We start from the raw sequence: 22,844 nt of genomic DNA, 5'->3' as shown, positions 1-22,844 counted from the left end.
CCTGTTCTATTCTGTTTTCTCTTCTGGGTCTGAAAATAACACGCTCAGACAAAAACTGGTTCACCCGAAAGACAAAACGCCAAAACACAGACTTAACAATGTGGTGTATGCTGTACAGTGCAGCGAGGAATGCCCAGACCTCTACATCGGAGAGACCAAACAGCCACTTCACAAGCGCATGGCACAACATAGAAGAGCCAACTCCACGGGACAAGACTCAGCTGTCCATCTGCATCTTAAGGTCAAAGGTCACTCTTTCGAGGATGCTAATGTTCACATTTTGGACAGAGAGGACAGATGGTTTGAAAGAGGAGTGAAAGAAGCCATCTGTGTCCACTGTGAGCGACCATCTTTGAACAGAGGCGGTGGTTTACGACACCAACTCTCTGCCATCTATAATCCAGTTTTGAGATCCCTTCCCAGACGCCTTAACGCCCACTCACATCCTGGGCCATCTGACCTCAGGAAATCACATGATAAGGTGGGGCCAGGTTTCACAATGAACTCACCCGAAACTCTGGCTGATTGGGACCCACACCCAGTTTCACACCTTGGCTCAGGCGATTAGAGGATCATCAGGGGGTCCTTTTGTCCCTCTGTGGGGGGACCCTCCCACTAGGTTTAAATCTGGGACTCCCCACCATTTGACCTTAGAACTGATGAAGCTTCTCGGATGAGAGCTGAAATGTCTTCAAGCAACTTAAAGAAGTCCAGACGCTTTTCTTTGCAAGCTCCTTTGACGATTTGTAAAACATGTATGAAAATAACATGTTTGTCAGCATCAGTGGTGTGAAGCATGTGTGGCAGAGCTGAGAGAGATTCTCTGTTTGTTTCGATACAATGTGATGGTAAAATAATGCTTGCCTGCTGGCTTTCACAGAGGTGTTATATCTGTCACTGTGAGTCATCACTGAGCTGCCAAGCTCTCTTCAGTAACACAATGATGACTTAACTATCTTTTTCTTCTGCTGCAGAATTAAAATGAGGAAGAACAATTTAAGCTAAATATGTGTGTTGCCTTCCAGAAAACATGTTTTATCTCTGACAGCTGGCAGCAGAGAGAGCAAGATGCAAACTTTTAAAAACTCAGTTTTTTGTCTTTGCTGGTTGTCATCTCTTGTAGGAATGAATTGTTATTGATTATCCACTTCCTCTTTCCTCTCTCAGTTATTATGTTAAAAGCATCTTGCTAAATATGTAATATGTTATGTATGTCTATGCATGTCATGTATGTGGGCATATGGCAGCACGGTGGTTAGCACTGTTGCCTCACAGTCTCACAAAGATCACAAAGACAATTCCACCATCAGGCCGGGGTCTTTCTGTGTGGAGTTTGCATGTTTTCCCCATGTTTGCGTGGGCTCTCCCCGGGTTCTCCGGCTTCCTCCCACAGTCTAAAGACATGCATTCTGTGGGGATAGGTTAATTGAAAAATCTAAATTGCCCATTTAGATTGTGAATGTGCGACTGGTTGTCTGTCCCTGTGTGTTACCCCTGCAACAGACTGGTGACCTGTTCAGGGTGTTCCCCACCTGGGATAGGCTCCAGCACCCCCAGCGACCCTGAAAAGGATAAGCGAATGGATGGACACATGTATTTAGTTACCAAGTATATTTTAGTTTGTACAAGATGCGCATTCAAATTATTTTTTTTAAAGTTTCACAGTGTGATATTATATATGGCCAAAAGTATTCACTCACATCCAGATCACTGAATTCAGCTGTTCCAGCTTCTTAAATTCTAAAACCAAATGGTGGAGTCCCGGGTATTTACACCCTAATGCAGGTTGTTGCTTAACAGGGTCGTTGGCCCACTATTAATCATGTGACTCAAGTTGTGAAAAAAGGCGTGGATCACTATCGCCAGAGGTTTTGGGTAAACCATAAAATTGTGAGACCTTGCCTCACAATTTTATGTGAGTGATCGTCACCTAATGCAAGATGTGCCTGGGCATTAAGGGATCTGGAAAGGGATCTCAAAACTAGATTGTAGGTGGCAGATGGTTGGTGTCATAAGCCATCCTCTCTGTTCAAAGATGGTCGTTCACGGTGGACATAGATGTCCTGTTTCAAACGATCTGTCTTGTCTGTCCAAAATGTGAAGATTGGCATCCTCATTGCATCGTTCATCTGACCTTGAAATGCAGATGAAGATCTGAGGCCAACATCATATTAAACCCTTTGGTTTAAGAATGGGATATCACTCATGTTTATATGTGTGTAAAAGCAGACAAGTGACTACCTTTTGTATCAGAGGCTATGTCTACACTAAACGGCGTTTTCCTATAAAAACGATCCGCATCCACACTATCGTTTTTAAGCGTTTCTGAACAGTTGTTCATCCACACTGAAACGATCAAAAACACTATGTTTCTGTATTGTTCATGCGTGAAACGTAAGACAATTCGACCTGCGTTATTTCTGTCTGCTGTTTATTTACTTTCTGGCTCTTTGAAAAGTCGCGTCAAAATGGACTAACAATGAGGTGGAGTTGTTGCTGCGAAAGTACAAAATTGCAAAAGCAAGTGAGAATTAAAGAATTTGAAGAAAAGCTATCTGAAGCATGTACAAACAGATATTAATCTTTAGTAGGGCTGTCAAAACTGAGAGCAAACAAAACAACTGCTGTATAATGCCCTCTGCTAGCTTAGTTTAATTGGTCACATGACTGCATCACATGACTAAAACGCGTCATCGTTTTAAAAAGTCTCAGTTTACGCAGTCCACACCGTGCCGCGAAAACTGCGTTTTTCAAATTTATCCACTTTAGAGAGCGTTTTCAATTTTCCTTGACCGAAAAGGCCGTCTCAGTGTGGACGGAAGGCCAAAAGTGAGAGAAAAAGTTGTTTTTGTGTTCCATCCCCATCCAGGAGTGCATCCTTGATGGCGTTTTCAGTCAAGGAAAGCTGAGCTTTTTGAAAACGCTCTCCAAAGCGGATACATTTGAAAATGTCGTTTTTGCATCGCAGTGTGATAGCTTTTGTTCAAATTCTTTAATTCTCACTTGCTCTTGCAACTTTGTAATTTTGTGTTACTCGCAGCAACAACTCCACCTCATTGTTAGTCCATTTAAAAAACTCTGTGCTTTTCCTCTGTGCTGGGCCTCAGTTTGCCGCGACATTTCAAAGAGCTGGAAAGTAAATAAGTGGGAGACAGAAATGTATTGCTTTTCACGCATGCGCAGTACTGGAACGTAAGTGTTTTTGGCCGTTTCAATGTAGAGGAACAACTCAGTGAAAACGCATGAAATCAATAGGGTGGACGCGGAGCGTTTTCAGATGAAAACACCGTTTTCAAATCTATCCAGGCTAGTGTGGACATAGCCTTAGTGTGGACATGGCCAAAGTGAATTTACTGTCTGCTCACACATTAGCTCTAGTGTGTATGTGGCAGCTATTACACCTCTTTATGTGTAAACGGGGAACAGGAAGTTCAGTCAAATAAAACTGTTTAACACAATAAAGCAATGCACGGTTGTTGCTGTGCTTTGTATAATTGCTCAGTATGCATCATTCACTCAAGTTACTGCTGCTACAGGACTTAAAAACAAAGTTAAACATCAATTTTAAAAATAAATCATGTAATTAATGTAACAGAGCTGGAGTCATTGGGATGGCTGTAGCTGAGGAGGCAGAGCAGTTAGAATCTTCTAATAATCAGAAGGGTTGAGGTTCAGTTCCTTCAAGTCAGAAAAACTTCAGGTTTAGTAATAGAACAGGTTTGAATAGAAAACAAAAATGGAACCACACAAGAAACAAGCTAATCTGCTGCAGTCGAAGCTACAATGCTGTTTGAGCTCAGTGTGAAAAGGAAGGAAGCAGAAAGAGTCAGAAGAAGAAGTTACACTCGTATCTATATAAATAACAACAACTCTTTCTTCTGCTTAATTTTTAGTACAAAGTAAAACAGTTAAAGCAGCAGAGCTGGATGTGAGGATGAGGCGCTCTTTGCTCAGCGTGCTGGAGTTATTCTGTAAGTACATCACTGACTTTCTCTGTTTAATGATTAAAGAAACTATTTAAATATCATGAGGAAGTGAAAAGGTTTGTCTAAGAATGTGATTGGTGCTGACTTGGCTCATTTTAACATTGTGTGGGATACACTGTTGTTTTACATCTAAAGTTTATAGTTTATGAGCTCAGAAACTGATTTGAGGATGAACATCAACTGAAAATGCACATTTTTCAAAGAGTTGGATGATGTTTCAATCTTGATTTTAGGGCTCAGTACACTCTTCTATGGAAATGCAGAAGGTAAGATTTTGCTTTTTTTTTCTTTTCTTCCTGTTTATAAAATCTGAACAGTATCGATCTGTATCTGTTAGGGGTGCAACGATACTTGTATCGATATTGAACCGTTCCATACAGTGCTTTCGGTTCCGTACGCATATGTATCGAACAATACAACATTTTTAATTTATTTTATCAACTTTTTTTCTGAGGATGCTGTCTGTGTTGAGCGCTCAGTGGATCTGCGTCGAGTGCAGATCCACTGAGCGCAGCACAAGCTATCAAGACAGAAGCTAAGCTCGTTGCAAGTTGCAACATGACAAATTGAACCTCCCCCACCCTCATTCAGATCTGGCCTTTGGAACTATTTTGGTCTTCATGTGAAGCATGACCCTGAAGGTAAGTGCGTCATGGACAAGAGTAAAACAGTATGTCGAATGTGCCATGCAATGCTCAATTACATGGGTGGGAACTACTGTGTTAGCACAGTTAGCTCGTTAACGTGTTGACGCTGTCCAGCCCCACGCACGGGGCGATCCGCGGTAGCTCGTTAACGGAGATTTGCCGTTCAGATTAACGCTGACAGCACTAGTGGAAGCACAATGAATATGACTGCACATCATCCTAGTGCAAAAACGAGTGGAAGCAGACAAAAACAACAAGCACGCATGCTACAAACTTTACCCGAGTCATTTAGACAGCCGTTAGCACATGATTCTCCTTATGGGGACCTGATATGTTTAATATGCTGCTGAGAATATAGCCCAGAAGAAGCGTATAGTATAGCTTTTATTTTGGAAAGAGCCATTTCTCTGTAATAAACTCTCTTTTCCAAAGATGAGTGATTTCTTGATCAGATAGATTTATTATTTTATCCCTTTGTTGTTTCAGCAACATTAAATTTAAAAACTGTACATTTGAGTTAAAATATATATTTATAATTTTAATAAATGACAAATTAAAAAAGCATGAACATTTTTTGTATCGAAAAAATATTGAACCGTGACACCAAAGTATCGAACCGAACCGTGAATTTTGTGCATCGTTGCACCCCTAGTATCTGTCATGATCCTGGATTTTGGACCAAGCATTTCAGTTTTGGACTCTCAGCATCTGTTTGATATTCTCTGTTTCACTTGGTTTGTTGTAGTTTTTCAGTTTTTAGTTTTTCTAATATTAAACTTTTTCTTAGATTATGTTTTCATTCATATTCTGTGTGTATAGTTATCTTTTCAGTTATTCTTCAAGCTTGTTTCCCATCCTCCTGTGTTCCCTGAGTCTAGTCTGTGTGTCTGTTAGATCTCCTGTGCTTAATCAGACTTGTCTTCGTGTTTGTTTACCTTTTGTCTGGGTCAAGTTTGTGTCTTAGTCTCTGCTTCAGTGTTTATGCTTCCTATTTTATTTTGACAGTCCCTTGTTCCTTGTCCCGTGTCTTGTTTTCAGGTGTTTCTTCGCTTTGTCTTGTCTCCCCGATTTAGTTCCCTGATTACTACATGTTAGAGCCAATCTATAGAGAAATATTAGTTTAGTTTAGTTTAATGTGTTGGGTAAGAAAACATTAGATCACATGTGTGGTAGCAGGTTAGAATGAGCCAGGATGGCAATGGAAATGTGCACTGAAGCAGCAAATCGTTTTTTGAACGTGACATCGTTTGTTTGTATGTACGAGTCAGAAATAAATCTGGACATCTCACATTAAGAAGTGGAAGAATTATGTTTTCAAAGCTTGGGAGAGAAATTCGCTACTACACTATATGTGTGTACTTCAGCCTTTGTCGTGATGTTTCTCATAGTTATTTTCCCTGTTTGTTCTGTATTACTTGGTTAGTATCTGAGTTTTTTGCACTCAGCCCTCTCTGGGTTTTCTGTTTTAATGTGAAGTTTCATCAGTAAAGCTGTTTTGAGTTTAGTTCTGCTTCCACTGAACTAACTGTGGTTAGAAATGGCTATTATTCTAAAACAATTCATGATTTTTTTTTTTTTTTTTTTGGTAAATCTCATTGAGTAAAAGCTTAAAGTCTGCACTTCAGTCACATGAATTATTTGATTTACAATTGACTGTGGTGGTGAACAGATGCAGAACTGCAAATCTAGTAAAACATAATGGCCTTTTTAAAATTCTCACTAAACCTGCAGTGACAATAGTTCTCTTGTTTTGGGGGGATTTTTTTTTTTAATATATTTCTAACTTACAGTACATGACAAGGCCACACTAACAGCAGAAAGCACAACCATACCAGCAGGGGGCAGTGTGACACTGACCTGTGATGTGAACGAATCTACTGACTTAAAATATGAGTGGTTCAGACAAACGTCATCTGAAGAAAATGTTGTTTATTTATTAGTAGATTCTACTGCTTTCTCTCTACTTGGCAGTGTCTTGTGTCTGAATACAAGAAGGAAAAAAAAGCTTTTGCAGTTTAGAGTTTTGTATTTTATTTTATTTTTTAACTTATTGATTTGCTTGATAACCTCAAAGTCAGTTCATGAAAGCAAATCAGACTCATTTGAGCTCACAAAAACATATAAAAACAATAATAACTAAACAACATACGTGCTTGAAAAATTTATTACATGCTAAAAGTGAAGTTGTAACATGGCATCATAACTTATGTAAATATGTGTTGATGTTTATTCTTCTAAACAGTTTCTGTCTGTGAATCACCTGTTTTTCACTCACTTTACTCTCATGTTTAAAACAGCAGAATTTTTATGTTTCTATTTGTCTCTAACTGGATATTTTTCTGAGAACAGTTCCCAGTAAGCCCACTGTGACCCTGCAGCCATCCTGGACTCAGATATACAGCGGTGAGACAGTCACTGTCAGATGTGAGATTCAGGGAGGTGAAGGAGCTCAGTGGACGTATGAATGGAGAGCAGCCAAGTTAAACACACCTCCAACATCCAATGAATACAGAATCATCAGAGCTACTGAGTCTGACAGTGGAGGATACAGCTGCCGGGGCAGAAGGGACTATTTCTTCTCAGAGTGGAGTGATATCATCACACTGACTGTATCATGTAAGATCTTTCATCCAGAGTATCTAAATAAGGAAAAAGCACTTCTTTTTTCTTACAGCTTTATAACTGTCTTTCATGTTGGTCAGTAAAATGTTTAGTTTTTATTCCAACAACAAAAACCTGAACAGCAGCTTTTTATTCACAGTGAAGAAATATTGGACGCTCGATAATGACACAGACTTTAGTGTGGGAACCATGTCACTGATGACTGATGGTCACAGTTCTCTAACAATAACAGAAACCTACAGTGCTTTGAATCTCCTTGTTTTCCGTGTGTTAAATGCTGTGTTTGTATTTAATCTGATTTTATTATTATAGCCAAATAACAAGGATAATGATCCACTGATGTTGGCACATAGGCTCCGTATAAATATGATGCAGCTTCCTCAGGAATAATAGACACCGTTCAGTGTAGCGTCACTTTTAGTGTAATATTAAAGAAAAATGCAGAGAGGACACAAAACCTCTAAAAGTTATTTGTTTGTGCATCATTGATCATTTCTATAACAAAGTCCTTCGTGAAACAATCTGACAATCTGATGAACTTTTTCCTTTAATTACAACAGCAAGTAAACCCAGAGCCACACTGACAGCACAAAGTTCAGTCATACAAGTAAGGGCCAGTGTGACACTGAGCTGCTCGGTGGAGGGCTCTGCTGGCTGGAAGTTTGACTTGTTCAGACGTGATTCAGAGTTTTCTGGAGCTCAGAAAATAGGAGCTGGAACATCAGAGCACACGATCAGTATTTCAGAAGGAGGCATCTATTACTGCAGAGGAGGAAGAGGAGATCCTTTTTTCTCCACAGAGGACAGTGCTCCAGTTACAATTCAGAAACAAGGTGAGGCACAAATAATTAAAAGTAAGACTTGATAACTGTCAATTTTATATATACATATTATTCCATCTTGATTTTTTATTTTAAATATTTGTGTTTGTTTATTTGTTTGTTGAACAGTTTTGGCTGCTGTGAAACTGCAGCACAGCTGGTCTCAGATATTCACTGGTGAGACAATCACTCTCAGATGTGAGATTCAGGGAGGGGAAGGAAAGGTGTGGAAATATGAATGGACAGCACCCAACACAAACAGCCCTCCAACATCCAGTGAATACAGGACCAGCAGAGTTTCAGTGTCCCACAGTGGAGACTACAGATGTCGGGGTAGCAGTGACTATCTCTTCACAGGATGGAGTGATGCCTTCAGACTGACAGTTTCATGTGAGTTGGACCATGATTCATGCTGACATTTAATGTTTTAATGTTTACATCTGTCTACTACTCTTTGGTGTTCATTCAAATCTGAACTGGTATTTGAAGTTTGAATATTTATTTTGTTATTAATTAATTAATTTTGTTATTGTTATTTTCCCTGAACTAAATGATAATATGATGTATGTTTTCCTTTATCTTCAACAGCAAGTAAACCCAGAGCTACACTGACAGCACAAAGTTCAGTCATACCAGCTGGGGGCAGTGTGACACTGAGCTGCTCTGTGGAGGGCTCTGCTGGCTGGAAGTTTGACTGGTTCAGACGTGATTCAGTCTCTTCTAAAGCTCAGCTCATGAGAGGAAATAAAGGAAAAACAGTTATTCATGTCTCACAAGGAGGTCTGTACCACTGCAGAGGAGGGAGAGGAGATCCAGCTTTCTACACAGAGGACAGCAGTGACGTCACAGTTGTGGAGACTTGTGAGTTTAGTATTTTATTCTAAAGCCAGAAAGAAACACACTGATTGTCCCCCTGTCCAGTGAACACCCAGTAATTAATTTCTCAAATGAGAAAATAAACAGTATAACTAATTATAACTAGAAAACAACACATTTACCATTATCATGTCTGTGAAGGTTCTCAGTCATCCAGGTCATCGTAGTCAAAGGAGCTTGCAAAGAAAAGCGTCTGGACTTCTTTAAGTTACTTGAAGACGTTTCACCTCTCATCCGAGAAGCTTCTTCAGTTCTAAGGTCAAATGGTGGAGAGTTCCAGATATAACCCTAGTGGGAGTTTCCCCCCACAGAGGGACAAAAGGACCCCCTGATGATCCTCTAATCGCCTGAGCCAAGGTGTGGAACTGGGTGTGGGTCCCAATCAGCCAGGGTTTTGGGTGAGTTCATTGTGAAACCTGGCCCCACCTTATCATGCGAATTCCTGAGGTCAGATGGCCCAGGATGTGAGTGGGCCTTAAGGCGTCTGGGAAGGGAACTCAAAACTGGATTATAGATGGCAGACAGTTGGTGTCGTAAACCACCGCCTCTGTTCAAAGATGGTCGCTCACAGTGGACACAGATGGCTTCTTTCACTCCTCTTTCAAACCATCTGTCCTCTCTGTCCAAAATGTGAACATTGGCATCCTCGAAAGAGTGTCCTTTATCCTTAAGATGCAGATGGACCGCTGAGTCTTGTCCTGTGGAGGTGGCTCTTCTATATTGTGCCATGCGCTTGTGAAGTGGCTGTTTGGTCTCTCCAATGTAGAGGTCTGGGCATTCCTCGCTGCACTGTACGGCATACACCACATTGTTAAGTCTGTGTTTTGGCGTTTTGTCTTTCGGGTGAACCAGTTTTTGTCTGAGTGTGTTGCTGGGTCTGAAATGCACCGGGATGTCATGCTTGGAGAAAACCCTCTTGAGTTTTTCGGATACACTGGCTACATAGGGGATGACAATGTTGTTGCGTCTGTCCTTCTTATCCTCCCTCGCTGGTGTCTGATCTTCTTTTCTGTGCCTCTTTGCTGACTTTAAGAACGCCCATTTAGGATAGCCACACGTTTTGAGTGCTTCCTTTACATGCGTGTGTTCCTTCTTTTTCCTTCAGGCTTAGAGGGAACATGTTCTGCCCGGTGGTGTAGGGTCCTAATTACTCCAAGTTTGTGTTCCAGAGGGTGATGGAGTCAAAGAGGAGGTACTGGTCCGTGTGTGTGGGCTTCCGGCAAACTTCGATGTTGAGGTTGCCATTCTCTTCAATGTGCACAGCGCAGTCCAGGAAAGGCAAACAGTCGTCCTTTGTGTCTTCCCTGGTGAACTTGATTTTTTTATCCACAGCGTTAATGTGCGCAGTGAAGGATTCCACTTCTTGTGTCTTGATTTTGACCCAGGTGTCGTCTATATATCTGTACCAGTGGCTGGGTACTCTTCCTTTGAAAGAGCCAAGAGCCTTCCTTTCCACTTCCTCCATGTAAAGGTTGGCTACAATAGGTGACACGGGGGAGCCCATGGCACAGCCATGTTTTTGTCTGTAATAGCCTTCGTTGTATTTGAAATATGTAGTGGTGAGGCAGAGGTCTAACAGTGTGCAAATCTGATCGGGTGTGAAGTTGGTCCTGTCATCCAAGGAGCGGTCTTCTTGTAGTCGTTTTCTGACAGTCTCCACTGCCTCCGTGGTGGGTATGCACGTGAAGAGAGAGACTACATCAAAGGACACCATGGTTTCATCTGGATCCAAGGGTAAGTTTCTGGATCTTGTCTGTGAAGTCGGTGGAGTTCTTGATGTGGTGTGGGGTGTTCCCCACGAGAGGTGCAAGGATGGTAGCAAGGTGTTTTGCAATGTTATAAGTGGCTGAGTTTATGCTACTGACTATGGGTCTGAGTGGGACAGCTTCCTTGTGGATTTTAGGAAGTTCATAAATGCAGGGTATGGCATCCCCTGGGTAAAGGCAGTGATAAGTAATGATTTTGTCCTTTTCAAAGTCTTGAAGGGAAGCTATAACTTTCTGCTAGCTGCTTGTGGGGTCTCGCTTTAAGGTTTCGTAGGTATTGTTGTCACTTAGGAGAGTAGTGATCTTTGTATGGTAATCTGTAGTGTTTAGGACCACGGTGCATCTTCACTTATCAGCTGGTAAAACAGTGATGTTGTGGTCTTTGCTCAGGGAAGCAACAGCCTTCTTTTCCTTTATTGTGAGGTTGGACGGAGGGACTTTGGCACTGGACAGGGTGGCTGAGACTTTCACCCTGATTTGCTCTGCTTCTGTCTGTGATAATTTATTAATCCGTATGGCAGATTCTGTGGCTGTGATGAGGTCCATTATGGGCAACTGTTGTGGAGAAATGGCAAATTTACCATTATCATATGTATTCAAGCATCCATCTAGACCTGAAAAAAATCATTCATCATGTCACCGGAAGAGAAGAAAACAAACAAATATGAACTTTATGTTGTTTATTTATTAGTAGATTCTACTGCTTTCTCTCTACTTGGCAGTGTCTTGTGTCTGAATACAAGAAGAAAAAAAAAGCTTTTGCAGTCTAGAGTTTTGTATTTTATTTTATTTTTTAACTTATTGATTTGCTTGATAACCTCAAAGTCAGTTCATGAAAGCAAATCAGACTCATTTGAGCTCACAAAAACATATAAAAACAATAATAACTAAACAACATACGTGCTTGAAAAATGTATTACATGCTAAAAGTGAAGTTGTAACATGGCATCATAACTTATGTAAATATTTGTTGATGTTTATTCTACTAAACAGTTTCTGTCTGTGAATCAGCTGTTATTCACTCACTTTACTCTCATGTTTAAAACAGCAGAATTTGAACATTTCACTTGAACTAAAACATTTTTTCTGTTATTATTGTTTTTGTTGTTGTTGTTGTTGTTGTATTTGAGGTATTTTTAAAGACAAATCAGCATTTATTCACATAATTATGATAAAAGCTGCTGCTGGAAACAACTTTTTGTATTATCTTTTTTTTGTTCCCTGTTTTTATTTTGTTGTTGTTTCTTTTTTTTTTTCTTTTTTTTTTAAACAATATTTGTTTGTTGAACAGTTTCGGCTGTTGTGAAACTGCAGCACAACTGGTCTCAGATATTCACTGGTGAGACAGTCACTCTCAGATGTGAGATTCAGGGAGGTGAAGGAGCTCAGTGGACGTATGAATGGAGAGCAGCCAAGTTAAACACACCTCCAACATCCAATGAATACAGAATCATCAGAGCTACTGAGTCTGACAGTGGAGGATACAGCTGCCGGGGCAGAAGGGACTATTTCTTCTCAGAGTGGAGTGATATCATCACACTGACTGTATCATGTAAGATCTTTCATCCAGAGTATCTAAATGAGGAAAAAGCACTTCTTTTTTCTTACAGCTTTATAACTGTCTTGCATGTTGGTCAGTAAAATGTTTTGTTTTTTCATTCTGACAACAAAAACCTGAACAGCAGCTTTTTATTCACAGTGAAGAAATATAGGATGCTGGAAAATGACACAGACCTTAGTGTGGGAACCATGTCACTGATGACTGATGGTCACAGTTCTCTAACAATAACAGAAACCTACAGTGCTTTGAATCTCCTTGTTTTCCATGTGTTAAATGCTGTGTTTGTATTTAATCTGATTTTATTATTATAGCCAAATAACAAGGATAATGATCCACTGATGTTGGCACATAGGCTCCGTATAAATATGATGCAGCTTCCTCAGGAATAATAGACACCGTTCAGTGTAGCGTCACTTTTAGTGTAATATTAAAGAAAAATGCAGAGAGGACACAAAACCTCTAAAAGTTATTTGTTTGTGCATCATTGATCATTTCTATAACAAAGTCCTTCGTGAAACAATCTGACAATCTGATGAACTTTTTCCTTTAACTACAACAGCAAGTAAACCCAGAGCCACACTGACAGCACAAAGTTCAGTCATACCAGCAGGGGGCAGTGTGACACTGAGCTGCTCGGTGGAGGGCTCTGCTGGCTGGAGGTTTGACTGGTTCAGACGTGATTCAGAGTTTTCTGGAGCTCAGAAAATAGAAGCTGGAACATCAGAGCACACGATCAGTATTTCAGAAGGAGGCATCTATTACTGCAGAGGAGGAAGAGGAGATCCAGTTTTCTCCACAGAGGACAGTGCTCCAGTTACAATTCAGAAACAAGGTGAGGCACAAATAATTAAAAGTAAGACTTGATAACTGTCAATTTTATATATAGGGGAGAGCGTGGTAAGTTGTCACACTTTTCACACTGACTAACTTATACTGAGCACCATACATCACAACGTAATAAATGTTTCACCAAATGAAAGAAGGAAGTCTTGGGCACATATGATGTATTCATTACATTTTCATATCTTATCTCATTACGGAGTTGTAGACTGTTGAATGGAGAATGTGCACTTGTGACAATTTGCCCCATCGGCAGGTAAGTTGTCACACTAGATTATCTTAAAATAAGAACACAAATACTTAATTGTGATTATTGATTTTAATTGTTAAATTCAAACCAAAACTGGAAATTTGAACATTTATGCCAAGAGAATTTGGAAAAAAAACAATTATTTCAATCCAATACACATTTTAATCAAAACATTAACTAGAAAGAAAACTTTAGTTTGAACTTTAAACTCAAATGTTCTCTGGCTTGCACATAAATCCATCATAACTGAATGGAATGCTGCAAATAACTTGCTTTACTTAACATGTTTATGCTCTGAACAAAACAGATGCCCTATTTCTGATTAATCAGACTCAACTTCAGAGTCACAATTCTGGCACACATAAATTGCCTGGCCTGAGGTGCAAGCATCATGCGCCCATTTGTTGCATTTTACGCATTTTACCCAGGTCTCTTTTGGACGACTGTTTGAAAATGGCTCCACACAGACAAGGCAGAAGCACTCTTCATCATCTGATGATGACTCTTGAATTTTTTTTCTTCTTTTAGCTGCGTTGTTCTTCATAGGTCCAGATGTTTCCCCCCCTCGCGTCCCTCTCTTTTGAAACAGCTTTTTGCTAGATTCAGCCTTATTCTTTTCTTTTTCTAGTTGCTGCTTCACTGGTGTGTCGGTTAGAATTGCTGATTTGCGTCGTTTTCTTCCTTTGCTGGATGGTTTTCGGCGGCCAGCTTTTGGATATGGCCGGATGTCCTCTGGAGTTGGTAGTCCGCTGTCAGTAATTGCAGTGCTGGGTAAGGGTGAGCTCGTGATAGAGATGGTGCTGGAGCTTGGCAGTTCAGAGTTGGTGCTGGGGCCTAGCAGTGCAGAGTTGGTGCTGGGGCCTGGCAGTGCAGAGGTAGTGCTGGGGCCTGGCAGTGCAGGGTCCGGAATAGGGCGATCTGTGACGTAGGATGGTGCAAACTCGGCTTCCAGAAATACATTTCTGTTGTAAGGCTGAATCCCAGCCACCCTAAAACCAGCCTGAATGTTCAATGGGGTTGCAGCCAGAGGATATGCAATTGCCACAATCCCAGGAATGTCATAAATAGACATTGTCTTCCCAGGGTTGTTCCTCATCCAGGCATCACACGTGCTGTTGATGTGCCTCTTTAGTGGCCCGTAGACAGACCTGTCTAATGGTTGGAGCCGATGTGAGCAGTGGGGTGGGAATGACAGCATGATTATGCCATTTTCTTTGGCATAATTGAGTCCATCAATGGACAGATGAGACTCGTGGTTGTCCAAAAGGAGTAAACAGGGCTTCTCCTTTGAACACTTTGTATGTTCATTGAAATGTTGCAGGAAGTCAACAAAGTGTGTGTCTTTCATCCATCCAGAGGAATTTGCCCCTCCTTTGCTGCCGGGTGGCCCGTTGATCAGGAAATGGTCACGGAAGTGGACACGCGGGAAAATAAAGTATGGAGGTAAACTATTCCCTATGGCTGAGACAGCACAGGCCAGTGTGACAAGGGTTCCCCTTTCAGCAGATGTCAATGACCCTACTTTTTTGAATCCACGTCTGGCCAACACTTTGTCTGGTTTATGTACAGTGGTGACCCCAGTTTCATCAACATTCCAAATGTCTCCTGGTCCAAACTCATATTTGCATAACACTTTCTCTAAGTTGTCAAAGAGAGCATTGACATTCTCTCTGTTGAAGCTACTTGCCCTGGCAAGGCTAGTTGCTTCTGGCTTTCTCAGTGACAATGTTGTATGCCGCTTTAAAAAGCCTGTAAACCACTCTTTGCTGGCCTTTTCTTTTTCTGCCCACAAAGGCACAAACTTCAGTTCATGTGCCACAGCAAACTGGTAGGCAAGCTTTCTGACCTCACTTGGTGACAGACCAAAATAAATGTCAGCTGACCTAGTAATATACTCAACAAGCTGCTTTTCCAAATCAGGGGAAAAAAATCTTCCTTGGCGTTGTATAACCAACTATTGTTGTTGGCATGGCTGTCTGACTTTCAATTTCTTCTCTGGTAATCTTTTGACAATACCGAGTTAGAGTACGGTAATTTATGTCAAAATCCTTTGCTGTACTTCTGATTGATTTGTTCTGCATCTTTACCTGCCTGACTGCCTTTAACATAATGTCAGGTGGCGTTCTGCCACGCTCTGTCTTTCGTTGATAATTTCGAACCATCTTACTTTCTTCCTTCCTTCCTTAATTCCTGCCTCTCCTTCCTTTCTTCAAAAACCTTATTACAAATACAAATGAATTACAATATCACAATTTTTTGGAGCATTTATTTGTACTGGGGCAAGTTGTCACATGTGACGACTTGCCCCAAAGTTAATGAGACAACTTGCCCCAAACTGACATTTATGCTAATTTTGGCTAAATGTCAGGGTTAGCTCAACATAGCACATCAGCTGAAATATCAAAAGACACGTTAATGTCTCCTCTATTTTGTGTAAAATAATAATTTGTAACATCTATACCTAACAAAGTTGTACTGAAGGAAATTTAAAGTGAATTATTTTTCCTTTTAGGTCAAAAAAATAAAAAAAAGATGTGCTCACCTCAGATTAGAGCTGTCTTGACCACATGTGAACAGGGGATTGACTATAGAAGAAGAAGTCACACAAAGTGGCTATTTCATTTTTGAGATAGAGCCTCTAGTGTTGGAGTTATGAACAGTGTGACAACTTACCCGTGTGACAACTTACGCCGCTCTCCCCTACATATTATTCCATCTTGATTTTTTATTTTAAATATTTGTGTTTGTTTATTTGTTTGTTGAACAGTTTTGGCTGATGTGAAACTGCAGCACAGCTGGTCTCAGATATTCACTGGTGAGACAATCACTCTCAGATGTGAGATTCAGGGAGGTGAAGGAAAGGTGTGGAAATATGAATGGACAGCACCCAACACAAACAGCCCTCCAACATCCAGTGAATACAGGATCAGCAGAGTTTCAGTGTCCCACAGTGGAGACTACAGATGTCGGGGTAGCAGTGACTATCTCTTCACAGGATGGAGTGATGCCTTCAGACTGACAGTTTCATGTAAGTTGGACCATGATTCATGCTGACATTTCATGTTTTAATGTTTACATCTGTCTACTACTCTTTGGTGTTCATTCACAACTGAACTGGTATTTGAAGTTTGAATATTTATTTTGTTATTAATTAATGAATTTTGTTATTGTTATTTTCCCTGAACTAAATGATAATATGATGTATGTTTTCCTTTATCTTCAACAGCAAGTAAACCCAGAGCTACACTGACAGCACAAAGTTCAGTCATACCAGCTGGGGGCAGTGTGACACTGAGCTGCTCTGTGGAGGGCTCTGCTGGCTGGAAGTTTGAGTGGTTCAGACGTGATTCAGTCTCTTCTAAAGCTCAGCTTATGAGAGGAAATGAAGCAAACAGAGTTATTAGTGTCTCACAAGGAGGTCTGTACCACTGCAGAGGAGGGAGAGGACATCCAGTTTACTACACAGAGGACAGCAGTGACGTCACAGTTACAGAAACTCGTGAGATTAATAATTTTACTGCTGCCAAACTGAGAGATGTTATTTTGTGTTCTGTGCTAACAATTTTATTCAACAACGGTTAGTTAATTAAACTTGAGATGAGAGACAACTCCTGACAAATAGAATAATTTATCTTGTCTTATCTGTCTTATTTTTTTTATCTTCATGTTTCTCTTTGTCTCTAACTGGATATTTTCCTGTGAACAGTTCCCAGTAAGCCCACTGTGACCCTGCAGCCATCCTGGACTCAGATATACAGCGGTGAGACAGTCACTGTCAGATGTGAGATTCAGGGAGGTGAAGGAGCTCAGTGGACGTATGAATGGAGAGCAGCCAAGTTAAACACACCTCCAACATCCAATGAATACAGAATCATCAGAGCTACTGAGTCTGACAGTGGAGGATACAGCTGCCGGGGCAGGAGGGACTATTTCTTCTCAGAGTGGAGTGATATCATCACACTGACTGTATCATGTAAGATCTTTCATCCAGAGTATCTAAATGAGGAAAAAGCACTTCTTCTTTCTTACAGCTTTATAACTGTCTTTCATGTTGGTCAGTAAAATGTTTAGTTTTTATTCCAACAACAAAAACCTGAACAGCAGCTTTTTATTCACAGTGAAGAGAACAAAACACATGAGAGTAACTTCTCTGCGGTGCAGCTCTAATACATGAAAGATGAAATGCAGAACAAATGCTGAATCTGTCTCAGCTGCTCCACCACATCCACTAAGAAACATTCAATCCACTGATTGTTCCTCATGTGTGTTTTTAACTTAATGCAGCAAATTAAATCTGAAAGATTCGTGTTGTGTTTGTGTGATAGTTGTACAGTTTGTTGTAGCTTCACCATTAAAGTTATGTGATATTTATTATTTACATATTTCCACCAAGTTATTGAAACTGGTTTGATTCAGTCATTGACTTTTGTTCTTTTTCTAAACTGAACTGCAGATAAACCAAAGGCCAAGCTGAGAGCTGATAACACAGCTGTTCCAGTAGGGGGCAGTGTGACCCTGACCTGCTCTGTGAGCCCATCATCATCATCTGGATGGAAATACTACTGGTACAGAGATGGAAATTACTCTGAAGCCCTGACCACACAAGATGCAGTTTTCCACTCAAATGGACAAATCAGTGTCTCACAGGAAGGACTCTACAGGTGCAGAGGAGGAAGAGGAAACCCAGTTTACTACACAGAGGACAGCCAGGAAGTTCACGTTAACACAACTGGTGAGTTTGTATTCAGTACCAATGTTGAACAGATTGATGATTGAGGATTAATATGAAGGCCAAACAGCATATATCTCATAGTAACCTCTTTGGCATTATAATAATGTTCTTATTGGACATGGTTGAACATGAATAGTCATGTAAAATGTTGAGTCGAGAGAATCAGTGTCAGGAATGTGATCCAAGGAGGGGAGACTAGGTGGGATTATGAATGTGAAACAATCACTTTCAGCAAATCTCCAAATCAACGTAAATTCACAATTAGTTCTGCAGCAACTCTACAAGTAACACTGCAAGTAGTGTAGAACAGGAGTCACAACATGAAACCACAGAGCAGAGTCATGCTGACAGTTTCTGACAGGAAATAGAAAATCTCAATGTAAACATCAGTTTTTGTTTCTTTATATTAAGATTTGATGTGTTTGACATATTTATATAGTAAAAGTCTGTAAAGCAGATTTAATGAAGTCAGCAGTTTACGAGAAAATTTAAGAGAGTGGACTTTTGTCGATGTGTTTATTGTGGGGAGTCAAGTCATTTAAACAAAGCATGTGACCTAAAGTTATACACATTAAATAGAGTTAATTCACAGTTTGGGCTGAAATTGTGATCATGTGATCTGCTCAGCTTAATTTTTTTTCCTGCTCTGACCTGAAATTTTCTAGTTTCAGGTTTTGGATGTGAAAGAAGTTCATTTATCGTTCCGTTCATCATCGGACTTGTTAGTGGAATTATTGCTGTGCTGCTGCTGATGTGTTGCTATAAACAGATAAAGGGTGAGAGACTTTCTGTTTGACTTTTTAAAGGAAAAATAATTTATTTTGATGCTGTGACACTTTTAAATAAACTGATGCAATAATGTTTGTGTTTTTTACAGAACCCTGTTGTAACAGGTTGGTGCAGCAGTTTACTTTCATTTTAAACACAACAATAACTTTAAATTATTCCTCATTAAATTTTCATTATTTCTTTCAGTCTCACTCAGTCTCAGAGCGCCAATCAAAGCTCTGCTTCACAACAAACATCCAACCAGAATGAAACTCAGGTTTACTCCTCTCTTCTTCATGGTGAGACCAGAAATTATTACTTTTGTCTTTCTCTTTAGAAAAAAAAACATCTTTTATTAAACAAAAACAAAAATAAATTATATATTTTCCTTCTTTCTTATTTTCAATGACATGTAGGTGATCTTTCAGTCTATGAATCAATCAGAGGCTCTGGAAACACTGGAAGTGGTACAAATAGTATAAACGTTGATTATAACAGAGCTGTAAGAAATGTAAATATTTGATCTGACTGATCAAACTTCATTATTTCAGCAGATGAATACAACAACGTCACATCTGGATTTCAGCTTGAAGGTCTTGATAAAAGGAGTGAGTACAACAAACATGAAATGTAATAATTGGTCGATTGTTTTGTGTAACTTTTGTGTAATTTTAGAGGAAGACAGTCTCCATGTTATTAAATACAATAATCCATCATCACAACAGGCAGACATGATGGCACAGAGGAGAGCTCTGACTACAATAATGTGAATCCTGAATCAGCCTCAGGTACAAATGTGAACTCTACAGACACTGAATCATTAGTAATCAGATTACATGTGCAGTAAAATGTGGTGTTGTGGTGTCTGAATAAAATAATGAGCCTCTTAAATTTCAAACACACATGCAGCTAAAATGTGAGAAAGTGTAAGTTTCCCTGATGAGATCAGTTCTGTGTGATTAAAGGATGAACGTGTAAAAGGTCAGAAAGCATCAAAACATCTTTGGCACCATTATTTCTTTGTTTTTCAATTTTGACGTCGTATTTCTTCTGATTTTGTTTCAGGTTCATAAAAAGATAATTTCAACAAAACTCAAGACTCACGAACAACGTCAGCAACAAAATCCAACTCAAAAGATTTTGACAACATTTAGAGAGCTGCCAGCATCCAGATCAACAGCAGTTATATTAAACATGACATGCTCTTGGTTTAACGTCAGCACTGGAAGACTGATAATATGGTTCATCTTTGTGTTAAAATCCTATTGTGTTTATTTCTGTTGTAATAAGTGGAGGTTGGATGTTGTGGGACATTGTTTTCATTATGACACAATTTCATGATTTGGTTCTACGAGTTTGATTCAGTCCCCTTTTAAAATTTCTATAAGATGTTCACTCACTTCCTGTTATCTTTAAAGCTTACTGTATGGAGAGGTTTATTGCATATTTTTCATATAAGTAACAGAAAATAATAAGAATTATATGAGTATGCATTACTTGTTACCAAGTTGTGATGCACAAAAACTGTATAGTCAATGTTCACATTTTACCGAGTGATTCATGTCATCACTGAGGCCATGACAGAGAAAAAATTTTGTTTTCTGCAGATGATGTTTTTGTCTTTTATGCTATGTACGGCTTGATGTGTGAAAAATAATTGTGGTGATTTTAAAAATAATCCAATATTATCACAACAACACGTCTTTGTTCTTCTGAGTGACCCGTGATGCTTATATGTGTATAAAAATGTATTTTCTAACTGTCTGTTATATCCTATTTATTAATCAGCTGAAAATGACTCATGATTTCTGGCTGAGCCCCCAGAAAAAAGGAAATGCAGCCTGTGGATGAAGAGGAAAATGTTTTGTTTAGTAAATAACTTGTTTTAGAAAAGAGGCAACAAGAAATGCAGACAATAACTGCACAGTGATGTTATCTTGACAACTACAGTGCTGAACGGGACAGGTAAAAAAAACGAAAAAAAAAAAACAGTCCTGTGAAATTCCGTTTATTTACCAAGTATCATCATCTTGGCTGTAAACGTGTCAGAAATCGTACTATAAGTGAATGCTTTTGCCCTTTTTCTTTCCGGAAAAACCTCAGCTTTCAATATCTGGCAGTCGTTATACTTTATTGTATTTGTATGACAGTGGAACTGCCAGTGTATAAAAAGCTCTGAGCCGCGGCTTTAGTTACTTTCTACCACGTTGTAGCAGCGCATTTTTCATCTCGTGACTAGAGGCATGTGCCGCTGGCTGCCGCCATTATGTAGTAATTTTATTCGGCCACACGATGGCGCCAAAGTCCCTTTGTTCACAGTTAGAGTGGATGTTTCTCACTGTGTTTAATTGGGTCCTTTCTGTGTTTGGAGCAAGAGATGTAAGCTTGGCATAGTTCGAGTCATATGTTATGTATATATTCAGATGGATGTGTAGGTTTATTTCATTTGATATTTTGTGTTTGTCTTAGTGGAGCTGTTGCTGTGTATATTTCTGTACTCATGGCAATTTGTTTGTTGCTGCAGACTGCTGTCAACACTGAGCATCTAGGTGGCAATAAACCAGCTGGCGGTGACAATCCAGCAAAGTGGAAGCCTGTTGTCCTCCTTCCTGTATCCTGACCGATACACCATCTTGTTAGCTGCTGAACCTAAAAGAACTAGCCCTCACCAAGTACTCCTCAATAGCCAGGGTCCCTGTATCTACCTGGTCGGCTCAGTGTGGCTACATGTGTTTTCATTTTGATTTTTTTTGCTCCTGCTCTCTCTCTCTCCCTTCCTCTCTGTCCCTCCTTCCTCTCACTACCTGGGCGGAGCTCACCTGTTGGCTCCCGCCCTTGGCCCACGCACCTGTTCATAATCTCACACCTGTGGCTCATCACCCGACAGTTTTCCAGTCACTATATAAGATGGCAGCTCTGTGTTTCTCGTCGCTGGACCGTTCCCGACTCTCGTTTCCCTGGACCAGGACCTTATTAAACAGATCATCTTAATTATTAAAAGGTATTGGTACTAATATCAGTATCAGCGATACAGGCCCTATATTTACTGGATAACAGATTGATACCAAATCTTGCATTATTAAACACGACTAACAAATAGTGATGTTAAATTCATTATACTGGTATTATTTCAGGACCATGGACAGCACGCAAGGTTTTCACTGCATGAGCTGTGCTCTCTAACATGTTACTGTAGTAGTTGACAAATTTAGCTGCATGCACATATAGCTCTCTCTCTCTCTCTCTCTCTCTCTCTCTCTCTCTCTCTCTCTCTCTGTGTGTGTGTGATAGGTTAATAATTTTAATTAAAAAATAATAATTGCAGTTATTCTAAGTACTCTCTGGGGAAAAAAAGTTCTACTTCTGCCCTTCTGAAGCAACTCCAGATCTGGTTTACCACCTATGGATGGAGTCTTCACTCTTCTTGGATTAGGCTCCCCCTCGACATGCTGTAATGTTGATGGGAAGCCTGGCACATAAACTGCTTTAATCAAGTAGAAGAACCCACTGCCATAGTCTGGTAGCTATCATTCAGAGGAGGGGAGACCCAAGGCCCCGCTACCTTTTGATGTAGGCCACTGCAACCATGCTTTCTATCCAGATGATGACATGGTACCCTAACAGTTGTGACAGAAACTGCTCGAGTGCCACGACAACAGCTCCAGCACATTTATGTCTGAGATGCCCAATGACTGATCTAACAGCTGTTGACCCCTATGAATGACCATGGCAGACCCGACAGCATGAATATGCTTTGCATCCTTTTATTTACACCCACGGTTGCTGTACACTCACAACGGGCTGCAGCTCTGCCGCTGCCAGTCACACATATCAACAACAACCCCAATCACAGGACCCAGTGCTATATTTAGTCAGCAGGGCATGATTGCAGATGCCGTGCAGGTGCGTCCGCCTTCCCTGCACTGCACCACAGGCCACGCCCTGCCACAACCCCATAGCCCTCAGCCTCAGGAG

General features: G+C 40.2%; 1 protein-coding gene across 1 annotated transcript in view; it reads left to right on the top strand.

Moving 5' to 3' along the window:
- Positions 1-4,615: 4,615 nt before the first annotated feature.
- The window catches only part of LOC118456058 (Fc receptor-like protein 5), a 34,445-nt gene continuing 16,216 nt past the window's right edge, over positions 4,616-22,844 (top strand). The window contains exons 1-12 of the mRNA XM_087838287.1: positions 4,616-4,627; positions 5,672-5,723; positions 6,983-7,249; positions 7,816-8,088; positions 8,206-8,466; positions 8,665-8,937; positions 12,010-12,270; positions 12,839-13,111; positions 16,137-16,397; positions 16,596-16,868; positions 17,076-17,342; positions 17,823-18,101. Coding sequence (XP_087694413.1) covers positions 4,616-4,627; positions 5,672-5,723; positions 6,983-7,249; positions 7,816-8,088; positions 8,206-8,466; positions 8,665-8,937; positions 12,010-12,270; positions 12,839-13,111; positions 16,137-16,397; positions 16,596-16,868; positions 17,076-17,342; positions 17,823-18,101 — 2,752 coding nt within the window. The remainder of the gene's footprint in view (positions 4,628-5,671; positions 5,724-6,982; positions 7,250-7,815; positions 8,089-8,205; positions 8,467-8,664; positions 8,938-12,009; positions 12,271-12,838; positions 13,112-16,136; positions 16,398-16,595; positions 16,869-17,075; positions 17,343-17,822; positions 18,102-22,844) is intronic.

The sequence above is a fragment of the Neolamprologus brichardi genome, chromosome 3, assembly GCF_056152115.1.
Source record: "Neolamprologus brichardi isolate AB-2024 chromosome 3, ASM5615211v1, whole genome shotgun sequence".
Lineage (NCBI taxonomy): Eukaryota > Metazoa > Chordata > Actinopteri > Cichliformes > Cichlidae > Neolamprologus > Neolamprologus brichardi.
Note: the sequence above shows the minus strand (reverse complement) of the source record. Positions and strands in the feature narration are given on the sequence as shown.